Genomic DNA, 13,178 nt, shown 5'->3' with positions numbered 1-13,178 from the left:
ACCAAAATGCAATTGTTTGGTAATTGAACATCATGGCTCCAGGCTCATGACTCAGTCGTCCACATGACGGGGAGAAAAAAAGGCAAAACAGTTCCTTTTTTCTCGCGGCGCACTGAGGCAAGAAAAATATTGCTGTGCAGTTAACTTCTAATCAAATTGCATTAGGTTTCCACAGTCAGTGCCCCCACTCCATTTGCACAAGCCATCACTGGCAGACCTACATAGATTTCACACCAGGGCCTGGCCTGACACTCAGCATGTGCAACTAAAGAAACATTTTGTGATCAGACAAGCATGATTATGTAGTTACAGCACAGCAGTAAATTATTACATTTGCTGCAAATGTGGTACACAACCTGCATGGTCTAATTTTTATTTTCGCTGTGGAAATGGAGAACTGCACGTGACATTGGTGAGGGATAAAGTTAAGCCATATTTCTCACTGCAGTGAAGTTGGTTTCACGTTGGACGTTGGATATTTACCTCCAACTAGATCCTACGAACTTAGGGACCGTCTATGTATTACTGTCTTTGTAAAAAGGTGTAATGTAATGCAAAAAACACTTTCAACGAATGGAGATCGACTAAATGTAATGTGCAGGTGTATTTATACTACATCTTCTATCTTTTATTGCTATTATTTTGTTATTATTGTTTTTTTAGATATACATATTTTTTTCAGATCTGAGTAAATTATGTTGTCATTTGCACGCACCGTAAGCAGAGAGATCAAACACGAGACGCCTCACATGTCCACAAGAACCAAACAGTCTAGTCTTTTGCTCCTCTTACAGTTTAACATTGGTCTACAGCCAGGCCTCTTATATCGTGACGCTCTCCCCAGCAATGCACCTGCCTGCAGAGGAATGGACGAACGGGAGCTGATCATTTCTGAAGTCCATCCGATGTAACGTGGGCTTTCCTTCCTGCATGGGCTCCATTGAAGGAGCACAGATGAGACCACGCCTGCCTCAAAGCCACAGAAGATGATGACGATTAAACCACACCCCATAGTCATGCAGTGAGTGTGAAGCAGAGGGGTTTCATGTCAATACCTGCCAGGGATCTGCACCTGTCCACCGCGGTATTACCATCATATAAACAATAACATTTGAGTTTGAAAGTTATTGACATCAAACAAGCAGCAACTTCCTGACATGCCTACGCAGACCGTACACTCAGATCCACTCTTTTCTCTGGAAGTCATTGACACACACAAGCAGCAACTTCCTGACATGCCTACGCAGACCGTACACTCAGATCCACTCTTTTCTCTGGAAGTCATTGACACACACAAGCAGCAACTTCCCGACATCTCCATGCAGAGGTGGTGAACCACATTAATTAATAAAATGTGTGAAACCATAAAACATATTTTAAATAGTTTGCACGCTGGGAACTGTGCTCCTCGTTCTGTGCAGTATAGTAATTGCTCACACTTTAATTACTAAGATTGTATTCATATTGTTGTTGTTTTTTTCCCCCTTCCCCATCTCTAGTCTTATCAGCATTAAGTCTATGTTGTTTTTGTTACACAAGAATAGCAATGAAAATTAAGTGACCTCTTTTGCATAAAATAAATCTCTGTTTTGGGTTATTTTAAGTAAATAAATCAAAACCTGTATACTGTGGTGGGACATTCTTGAACACCATCTCATATGAGATAAAGGCACCATTTAATTAGCTTTTATATCCACAAAGCACACAAAGGTTAAACCGCAGGTTACAGTGGGGACATCAAAAGTAGTATATCATATACTGGGGGTGGCTCTCATGTCATGTTCTCCATGTTCCATGCAAATCGAACCCTTTAAAACAATTTGCAAAGTAAGTTGGAAGAACTGGGACAATAATGTTGGCTGTTCAACGATGTAAGTAGCATAGCCCAGCCCGTCCCACATGTAATGAGTATTTCTCATCAAAAAATACAATTCATTCATACAGTTCATCTGTTCATTACATTATTAATAATGGTAATCAGTGGAGTCATTAAAACATATGCGAGGAAGCTTGAATAATTAACGACTACAGCTAATGAAAATTGCCAGGTTAAAATATTAATATGTAACATTGAACAGAATAGACTCCTTCCTAAAAATGTAACACCGCAGGATCACAGGAAAAGAGTTTGAGCTTGATTGAAAAGGCACTGAGTAGCTGCAGTCAGTGTGTGTGGCATAAGCTGAATATAGCTGAAAACATTACAGACGCTTCCAATTCGAGTGTCAAACAAAAGACAAGTAGAAAGCACATTCTGCATGCCTGCGTTTATCTATGGCAATGAAACTGCTAATTGAGCTAATCTGTAATAATAATTATAATAAGTGAACAACGTCTTTATATGTTCAGTTACACTTGTCCAGTTAAGAGGCAGTTGTGGGCCACTAAAAGGGTGCACTTATTGGATGTTCTGCATCAAGTGTACTTCAGAATGTTCACCGAGAGTGCACGTACACATGCACGTACGAGCTTGTGGGATAAAGAGTGAAAAAGAGCGGGCACTGGAGGGGGGGCCGAGGGAGACCGAGGGGAGAACTGAAAAGAGGTTTGGAGGGGGTCTTAAGAAAGGAGTGGGGGGTTGGAGAGAGAGGAACAGGGGGTGTCCATGGGCGGGGCCGCACACACCAACCCCCGCCTTCCTCCAGACTCAGCGGCTCTCACAATTACCTGTTCACCACAACTGATGCGAGCGACTTGGGCGAGCACATGCAGCAGACTGGAGCCGAAACTGTAGAGAGCTGCCTTTAGAAAACAGCCCCACCAGAGTCACAAAGACCTCTCCAGCCCTTGCGCCCGCACCAAAAACACAGCCCAGTGTTTTAGACGAAGGTTTGAGGGAGAACAAGGATTTGTAAAACTCACCAGGATGCACTTGTTGTCCACCGGCTGCCTGTGTGCCATCCTGTTCGCGGCACTTCTCCGCCAAGGTAAGCTATTGTCTCGCGTTTTTACGCGCGGTTTCGTGCGCTAATGCCGCGGTATAGAGCTAAACTCACAGGTGTGAGCAGGTGATGGAGTCCTCTTTATGTTTATGCGCACTGATAAACTTGTAAGCACGGGTTTGTTTGTTATTCAGCACAATTAAGGGGGGTTATGAATGCATGAATGGTTTAGAGAAGCTAAAGACCATGCAGGTAAACTTTAATATCTTATTGTAAAAGTTATTAACTATTTCCAAACTGCACCTGTCTTCTTAAGTTTTACACAAGTTGGAATGATGCTTGTGCACATATTATTTTCCTCAAACCTCCCAATAGATTCTCTAGCAGTTTAAAAAAAAAAAAGCCTTAATAAGCAGTATATAGACTTGATAGCTGTGCTGAGTTTGCCTCACATAGACCGTGATGCCACCGGTATACTCATTGATCTAGTAGGCCCGCTTCTGCCACTGTTTTATTGTCCTAGAGATGGGAGAGGCTCTGAGGTTGTCGTACACCTCCGTGATCGCTCCCTTCACGTGTGCCTGATATATGATGTCACCCTGAGAACTCCGTTTCCAGTTTGCTGTTAGCAACGGATGATGAGGGCTTCACATCCTGCATGGTGCTTTAATGTAATTATGGGCTGCTGCTGCCGGTTTGATAATGTTGTAGGGCATTTATAACCATTATTTAACATGATGGAGTCAGGCTTGGAAAATTGTAGACATCACATTTGCCTGTTGTGGTTGCTCAGTCTGAGATGCATGCAAATCCAAGTGTAATGTTACAACTGCCTATTAAACCCTGGATGCAGGCTGTACTTGAACACTGAAAAATTGTGATCATTTCAAGTCCTATTTAGAGCCTGTTTTGGATTACAAAATGGGCCATGTGGTGCTGGTATCTCTAACATCTTTCAACCAGGCCATTAAAGCTTGTGTTAGAGTCCAGCTTGTTCCCTGACATGTAGAGGAAAGGGGGCCAAGGGGCTTAGCTGTTCCCTGCCCACCTCGTCACAGCACACTGACGCGTGTTGTAGTAAATTAACAGCAAGCTGCACCTATCCGTCAGGCTCAGGTGGTTTGTTTGAGGGGAAGCGAATGGGCCTTTCAGGTTGGCTTTTATGGCATCATTCTGCTGCACTCTCATCCGCTACTCACTGGGAAACTGCGCACAGAGTTGGTAATAGGGCGACACTTTATGGTTGCTTATACCCCTGTGACTTAAGTAGTTTTCTTAAGTAATGGCACTGCAGATGGCTAGTGATGTCCCTGGCTCCAAAGGTATCTTTTTCTTTCCCCCCTTTTCCACATTTCGTCGAAACATCTGCCTTCCACTGTGACTATGAATATGGCAATGGGGTTGACTGGAAAATGCCCTTCATTCATCCTGTTTGGGAAATGGATCAAGGACTATCAACTCTGACCTTTTCTCGGTGGATTTGTCCTTTGCCAGTGTAATAACCCGACGTGCTTTGCAACAATAAGCAAACAAAAAACTACTTGAGATGAAGCTTAGAGTTAAGCTGGCTCATGGTCCCGCATAAGCGTAAAAAAGTTGGACAATATTTCACTTAAAAGGTCTGGCTGTAAAATGTCAAAGATGTCGACGAAAAGCTATTTGTAATTTATAGATTTTACAGATGTATTTCACAGTGCAAGGGTTGTTTATTATGTTTGATATTTACAAAGCGCATTATTAATTCTAATATAAACTTGATTATACTTGGAAAGAGCAGAGCACTAGGGGTTTCGGTGATTTATTGCACAACTAAATGACAAAGGAGTATCTCTTCTCTCGGAACAAAAAAGTCTGGAAAGATGCTTTTTTTTTTGCCCACTTGTCTCCTCCCTTCCCCCACCCACGGGCCCCTCCTCAGCAGACAGCCGCTGCTCCCTGTCACAGCTGGTATTACTTGTCAAGCGACTGGGGGGGCTCTCCCTTTTTTGCTAATGGACTAATCTCTTAGTGGGGTCACCCAATTTCACCTGCGATAGATGCACTTGGCCGACTCTCATCTCTAAATAGGTTATGTGTAGGCTCGCCTCGGTGCTGTGATGTTAATACAGAGGAAGCAGCAGCCGCCTTAATTGTCTCCTTGGCTAACTTAAGATTTCGGTGCAACTGTGCGTCTTCTTTGGTTGTCGTCTTGTGTTTCTTGGCTTGTTGTTTGAAGTCTGCCTGTCGGTTGCTTTTGTTTCTTCTTCAGAGATTTCTTCTTTCTTTGTGACTTTGAAAGTATTGTACCCATTCATGCAAAATTTACTTGCTGTCTGGAGAAGTGGGCCAGCTGAACCAAATGGAGCTGAACCAAATGGAGCTGTTGAAAAGAAGAAGAAAAATGCTGCACCTAGGCTTTACAAGTGTGAATAAACCAATGCTGATTGAAAATACAGTAAAACAAATATTTTTGACCAGGTAATTAGAAACCCAAACCTTTTCAACAAGCCCCATTTCAAAAGTAAGTTCTTTAGCCGTTATTGGTAAGAGTAACTTTTTAGAATGAAGATGAGTGATACCATGGGTAGGCCTGTCACGATAACAAATTTGAAGTTCGATATATTGAGGCAGGAAAGTATCGCGATAAACGATATTATTGACTCCAACGATACTAGATGCAGTCAACCGACCTATTCACCACAACTGCCTCTAAAATCATGCACTGTCACTCAAAAAGGTGTTAATTCGGGTCCGAAGTTCCTGCAGTAACGCGTAAGACCTGAGGTGGCAGTAGTGAGTATAAAAATGACCAACTTGCATCTAGCCCCTTTAAAGGAGAAGCGAAAAACAAATAGCGACTTAGGAACTTTTGTCTATGATACATTTTACAACGTTTATTTTAAGTTTTCACAAGCCAACGACCTTTAACACGTGTTTCACAGTGTTACTCAGACCAAGTTGATATAGAACGAAGGTGAAAATAAGGGACAGCCGTCGTGTGCATTGCGTATTATTTGCAATTCTGACGCATTCCAGTTGACTACACCTTGGAATTGAGTGTAAAGTGAGACAGATGCCATTATCTGCCAGAGAGAATCACAAAACAAGTGAAGAAATAAGAAAGAAACAGATGTTCGATATGGGGGGAGTTTACCTCGGATGAGCTGGCTGATTATGTGCTCCTTAGGCACTGATGAGAATTCAGTAACAAAACGAGAATGTGTGGTGCATTTTAAGAAGCCGGGTCTTTTTCTTGGCTCATTGCTACTGTAAATTAAAGTCGCGTTAGACTCGGGGAGGCCCATGTTAGTGCTCCTCAGGGGGCCGGATTCCTACCAGCGCCCTTAGCAGTGCCATTCACATCCCCCCATCGTCTGAGGTTAATTATTGCCACAGCTACTTTAGTTTTTAGCTCTTCAAAAAAACACAACAAACCCAACTTCAGAATGTCTCTTAATTAGTGGCTGTAGCGTAGTCATTAAATGTGCAAAAACAAGTACGTGCATTGTTTTATTTCTCTTTAAAACGGGACTTGTGGATTTGAACAGTAGCCTGAAGTGGACTTACAACCTGGGGATTGGAAACAGTAAGCAGATGCATCACTTTGTCCCTGGAGAATGGATGGTGATATCATATGCGTCCCCACCATATGGTATAGTGCTCGGCTACACAAGGCAGCCTAATTAATAGCCTAAAAAAAAATCCATAAATTCACATGCTAAAAGATACTTGGTGCCATCAGACATCACATCACACAATGGTTTGACTGTAAGCAAACAAAAAGCATGTTTTGTTTTATTTGTTCAGCCGTCTTCTGGAACATCACACACTTGTGCACCAGCCCCTCCCCCCGCCTTGAAACAGGTGGACTTATGTTGGTTTTAGGGCCGCAAAGGGGCGCACGGTGTCTCTTTATTATGCCCGCTTGTGTTTGCAGTTGTTGAAAGAAAAGCAATTTGGTCACATCACTCAGGCTACCTATACTGCTTCGTAATGGGTTTGTTATTATAGCCTAAAAGCTATATTGTACGAATCACGGCACGGGCACAGCATGTATTCAATCACCATATCCAAAAGTTATTTTTTTTTCTCTCCACCCATTAAACTTCTCACAAAAGCATAAATTAGAAGTGAGTAGTCTGAGGCAATACTAAATGGGGTTTTTGTTCTGTGCTGATAGTTTCCCACAGAATTATCAGTAAAATGGCAGCTAGTAAATCTTAATTACACTTTGTTGATTGGCTCGCCCCCTTCTTCAGGCGAAGAGGGTGAGAAGTGCTCATCTTTTTATAATCGTGTCTGAAATTGCCTCTCAGCTGTCCATTTTCTTTCATTTCTGGACAGGTTTATAAAAGCTGCTTCGATTTATCACAATAATTACCCGAAACACTGCTTAAAGGTCTAACTTTGTCACCAAAATGAATGGAAGATTTCTGTTTCCCCGCTTCCTACTTCCTGCATTGTAAAGTAATGGTTTACTTTTCATTCAGGGGCAGAACAGAGGCTATTGTTTTAGGCTTAACAACAGGAGAGACAACAACCCCAAAGCCTGTCTTTGTGCAGGACGGCCCCTTTGCAATGCACAGAGAGAACCTGGGTTTTGTGAATGACCGGCGTCACACTAGAATCGGGCAGCCCCCAGTATCGAGGACAAAAAATGCAGTTTCTTCTGTCTTTTGTCATGAAGCCTTTCACTGGATTCCTGGGGACTCCTGCCGACTGTATTGTGAGCCGGCTCTTCTTAAACAAATGGGCCCATGATAGCGACTTCTTGCTCTTTGTCATTAATATGGAACAGCACACACCCCTCGGAGTTGCTGCTGCTGCTGTTGCTGCCTGTCCCGCTTCTCGCATGTGCGCCCCGACTAAGGAAGGGTAGGGGGGGATCTCCTCCATATGAAAAGCCCGGTGCCACACCCATCTCCTCCAACACGCGGGATCTTTGTTCGCCTGCTGTATTAGGCCTCATTTTAATGAATTATCTCAGAGGCCCAATTAAGCGTGAGGACAGTTTTAGACCATAGAGAATCTGTAAGTGACACCATGAGGCAAAGCGTGCCCGTCTAGAGACCCCCTGGGGACCCACTTTGTTGCACAACCAATGCCCTAATACTTCATGGCATAAATCATCCAGTTAAACGCGTTTTAATGTCTCGTAAACAATATCACAGTAATTTTGTTCTGGCGTCCCAGTGTGGACGGAAAAGCATTTTTATTGCCGAACAGTTCAAATCTCTGCTTTTAAAATCCCCACTTCCCTCTCAAAATTCTCTCGTTACAAACTCCTTTAAGGATTGACTGTACTCATTTGGTGCAGTTAGAATAAATTTCCATTCTTTGCCGCATCGCTCAGCCCTGCTTTCGGGTGCATACCACAGTCGGATTTTTGTGCCTGACTTTGACCTCTCCATTCACACTTCTTGCCAGTTTAAAAGCTCTTTTCTTTGTGTCGGCGTCATGTCCACCACTCTTCCCTTCAGTCTGCGGAGGCACCGGCCTGTGGCGCCTCCAGCCATCTTTGATTACTGCTGCTTCACTTGAACTTGCAGGCGAAGTCTCTTCACTCACTGTGGACAGCACGAGTTTTTAGACATATAAAGTTAGGTTATAAAGCAAGTAAGCGCAACAGTAAATCAAAAAGTGCAACAAATATGTGTGGGTTTTTTTTTTGTCACACACGGGGTTGGCCTTAAACCTGTAGGCTGTAGTGTCTGTGAGATTCTTTCATCGCAGAAATGTTTCATGGTGAAATAATCTGAAACCATTTTGTGTAGTCCAGTGCATAGACACACGTGACCTCTGACTCATTTTGTGTTGCGCAAAACTTGTTTACAGTCATTAATGGAAGGGAGTGAATGGGCAGCACTTAGTGTGATATAACCTCACCTTTAATATTCTGCATGCTCTTCCCACTCTATTATAAACATCTGCTTTCATTAAAACACGAACATGTCTTCTTTCTTTCTGCACCAGTCAGCCTCCAGTGCTTTTTTTTTCTCTTTTTACTTGATGCACAACATCTTGTAAAAATAAAATTCAATCAGCAAGTTATCCATACATCATCTTTAGTATTCTGAAAGATGGTATGGTTTGCTCAATGTCAGGCCGTATTCAAACAAGTGCATGCCTTTTGTTTGAATAGAAATGAAGATTTTCCAATGCCCTCGAGATATATTTTATGATATACTTGCTGTTCATTTATTGCACTGTTGCGGGCGGCGCCAGACCCGGCAATAAAAGTGAAGAGATCCTTGTCTCTTAATTGGATGCCATACTTAATTTTCTAATGGAAGGTTTAGCAGGTCAAGTGGCCGCGTGTTTCTGGGAGAACATCTAAGAGCAGTACACTTGTGCCTTTGATATTTTTTTCCCCTTTGTGTTGTTTGCCACAAAATCTGCGTAGTTTGTGGAAGAAGGAAATACATAAAGTAGATTTGCATGGAGGGAAATCACGCTTTACTTCCACAGGTCCCTAAAGTATGCTATTAGAACAATTTCCCTGTACCTCTACATCGTCAGGATTCCTTTAAATGGGCTTTGCAGACTCTAATTTTGAGTAATGAACACGCCACAACTTGTTTTACTCAAATTCACAAGCCATTTCCTCTGTAGTCGAAAAAGTAACAATGAGAAATGAACCTGGAGCGTGTATAAAGGAGTTTTTCTTAAATTATTTGGTGTCTTAGAAGCATGTTCGAGCATGTTCAAAGCCAGAATGATAAAACCGGACCTCCCCCCCATGCAACACATAGCCATTACAAGTGCAGGCGTATTATCCGGGATGTTAATGTCTTTCATGGGGCTGTTATGGGTACCTTGAGGGGGACAGTTTTTGATAGTGTCAGTGTTATAACCATCCGCCTTTTGTCCATTATGTACAATACAATTTCTTGCAACAACAGCAAATAGCAGCAACATATTCTCAACTGCACAACATATGAATGACCAGACTAGTACCGTCTAGCTATTTTTGTTTTTTAGCAACCTTCTGACCCTATTTGCTTGAAGGGGAATTGTCATTTCCACAGAGATTAGAGACTCGCAATATTTTGTAGATATTTCCAGCATTTTTCTTTTGCTCGCCAGCACTTGTCTGACTTATTGACAGCTCTTTTGGTGAAGCGGGGCTGTTGTGTTGCCGTTGATACCAGATCTGTAGGGCATTTTATCCATAGGAACAGAAACTGGAGAGGGCAGCAGCAGGTTCTCTATTGGAGGGCAGATGGCTAAAAGCATCTCTGCTTGATGTATGGCCTGCCCTCTTGTCATGAAGAAAATGTAATGGGCAGTACTAATGAAATTATCATGTCTTAAAGGAGCCCTGCATTGGAGACGACAGGGACAAAGGCAGAATTACATTAAGTGGGATCAGTTGTGGAAGAATATAGGGAAAATAACCTTTTTGTAATACATATTTGGTAGAGAAAGGTTTTGGGAAATCCAAAGTGCTGAGTTTTATTAAATGGAAACTTTCAAGCATTTACACTTCATGGAAGAAGAAGCTAACAGGCTAACGGGCAAAGCTAACTGTGGGCTAGCGCCACTTCAAACAGTATTACAGCCAAGTTTGAGTGAAAAAAATGATTTCTATTGTGTAATTGGATGTACAATATCCCTCTCTCCCTTCGCCTTTTCTGTCAGTGTAGTATTTACTCTCACGGACAATAAGAAATCGCAACTTGCTACAACACCTGCAGTTGTGCATATGGCCTCTTACCTAGTACTGCTTTAAATTCAGTTAAGCAGATTTAAATGGAAACATCTGCTCACTCTTGAAGTTTTATGCGCAGGATGCTAGCGTGTTGAGCTTATGGATATCAAAAGCAAACCGACAATTCTGTTACGAAGCTTCGGCAGCCCAGCAGGATTTTTTGGATATTCGACAACTGTCTTGAATTTTGTCAGAACAATAGTGATATTACTAAATCAGTACACAGTATGTGCCATAAAAATCAACAGAAATGATTTTCTTCCTGCAGCAAATTCCGTCAAAGCAAAACAAGGCTAAAATGGAACTTAAGTTTTGACAGTGTTGGAAAAATGTCTGAACCATATTCAGACTAAAGACCTCAGGCACTTTGCAATTTGAACACTGTATCACCTAATGTTGCAAAAACAATAATTTGGCAATTCATTCTGCAGCCTGTTTGGATAGAAACATTTGTCGGCTACATTCCTGAAGTTTTTAATCACAGATGTATTTGATCCTTTTTTCGAGTGCAGGAATATCAAAAGCAATTCCCGAATGTGTCATCATTAATGATAACCATTTCTCTTTCGTCATTCATCCTCCAGTGACTAGACCGTGAATTACTTCAGAGCGGGACATTTTTTGAAGCCCTCTTTATACCAGCCGCTCTGTTTGGACTTATTGGGATGGGTAGCACTGCCTCCTGCTTTTGTTTGGGAGGGTTAGAAGGTCAGCTGTGTCATTATGAGTGCACAACAGCGCCCGTGTCTCTTCTCTCGGCTAATGTGAAAGTATCAGCCTGGCCAGGGCAATTACCCGAGATGAAAGCCTACACAAGCCATCTGCTGGAACAAATAGAGAATATGTACCTCCTAATAATTCTGTTTACACAAAATATGCATATGTTTAGACAATAAGAGGGTGGAGTGTGCTGTTGGTATGTTTTTTTGTCTTGCAATTTGCATTTATCTGTTTTTTCATTTTGCGGAAATATAACTCACAGTCTGAACGGGAGCACTTTAGGATCAATAAGTGGATGCATTCTAGTTGGAAGTGATGGTTTGGTCTCTGTCCATTTAACGTCAATGTGGGATGGGTCCGTTACTTTGATTGGTGTCCTCTGGCAACCACTGGTAACCCGTAATGTACTCCGGTCATACACATGTATATAGTAAAGGCAACAGCTGCCATGGGACTGATCCAATGTTCAAAGCCTCCTCCTCTGCTGCTGCTGCTGAGGGGGTGAGGGGCTGGCAGGTGGGTGTACTTTTACTACAACAAAAGAGCCGGAAGTGCTGGGCGCCGGGCAGGTACTTGAACAGAAATCGGATTGTAGCTGCTTTTCGTTTAAGCATATTGCAATCTCATTATTAGATTATTTTTGAAACATGCGGAAGCTTTTAGTCTGATTTAGTCTGACATGACCATTCCTGTCTCTATTGAGTATTTGAGTATTAAATGTAAGTGCTTTCCTAATGTGTTTTGTGCTGGAATACTTGCACTTCAATGCACCTCGCAAGAATATCCAAAACATGAATACTGGTGAAAGTACAGTGTTATCTAAGTGTTGCAACCATCAAACTCGATATTACTTTACAATTATTAGTATTAGGGCTTTGTATCAAGAGTTTTGTGAATGTCACGGTGTAGCCAGGCAGATTTTTATTTTACATATTAGATTGAGTGAGAGACCGGCCAAAATCACAATGATACAAACAGGCCTTTATTATGCAATACATCAGACATTAAAGTTAAACCTTTTTGTATTCTAAATTCAATTTTTTTTTTGTCAATTGTGTATAGTTTTAATAGTGAAATAATTCCAGGGGGAGAGGCCCTGTACACACATTTTTGTCAATATGATCTATGGAGACACTACCGGGAAGTGTGCTGCTCCACTTGCCTCCTCTGCTCCAGGCAAAGCAGGCTGCCGGGTTAATGTCCCATATGCAAAAAAGCTGTACCTTCTGTCTGTGATGTGATAGCTCTCAGAGAGAACCCAGTCAATACACTTTGATGTGGTGGAGGCTTTTTTGACTGAGTTAGGAATATTTTAGAGACGCCTATTAGCACATCTGGCAGTATGAGGAGTGACATGAAAACCTATGCACAAAATTCACCTAAGATGGTGCCCATATTTACAGTCATGCTACACTGTGTTTTTTTTGTTTGTTTTAATGTTGTGTGTGTGTGAAATATATTTGCCCTGACCTCTGGTTCCTAAGCGCGTAGGCTGGTGGTCCGTGGCATATTAAAGGACTTTTAATTTTTTCATAGACTCAAGCGCCTCGGACATTTTTTCTTTTATGCTTCTACCACACACAGTAATCCGACCAGCAAGTCAATAGCCTGCTATTTCTATGTATGTTCAGCCTTGTCCTCGATGAGCACAAGCCATCGCTCATGATTTATAGACCATTGTTGCACTCGCTCTCATCTGCTTTTTACTGTGAAACATATAGATAAATAACTTTAATTAATAATTTCTTCTCACTTCTATGACTTCTAGTGAAAACATGTTAATTACTTAAGCAACAATGCTTCTCTGATCAAGTCCATGCATGCATTTATCTTAAGCAGTACTAAGTAACTTGCTTACCTTAATAAATCCTTTTTGTAGTCCATCT

General features: G+C 41.9%; 1 protein-coding gene across 2 annotated transcripts in view; it reads left to right on the top strand.

Annotated features, from left to right (window-relative positions):
* The first annotated feature begins 2,626 nt into the window (after positions 1–2,626).
* The window catches only part of LOC306962019 (CD166 antigen homolog), a 32,229-nt gene continuing 21,677 nt past the window's right edge, over positions 2,627–13,178 (top strand). For both annotated transcript variants that reach the window (XM_079555036.1, XM_079555035.1), the window contains exon 1: positions 2,627–2,927. In XM_079555036.1, coding sequence (XP_079411162.1) covers positions 2,867–2,927 — 61 coding nt within the window. In that variant the 5' untranslated portion in view covers positions 2,627–2,866. The remainder of the gene's footprint in view (positions 2,928–13,178) is intronic.

The sequence above is a fragment of the Gobius niger genome, assembly GCF_951799975.1.
Source record: "Gobius niger genome assembly, chromosome: 1".
Taxonomy (NCBI): domain Eukaryota; kingdom Metazoa; phylum Chordata; class Actinopteri; order Gobiiformes; family Gobiidae; genus Gobius; species Gobius niger.
The sequence above is the reverse complement of the archived record's forward strand: the minus strand, read 5'-3'. Positions and strand labels throughout refer to the sequence as shown.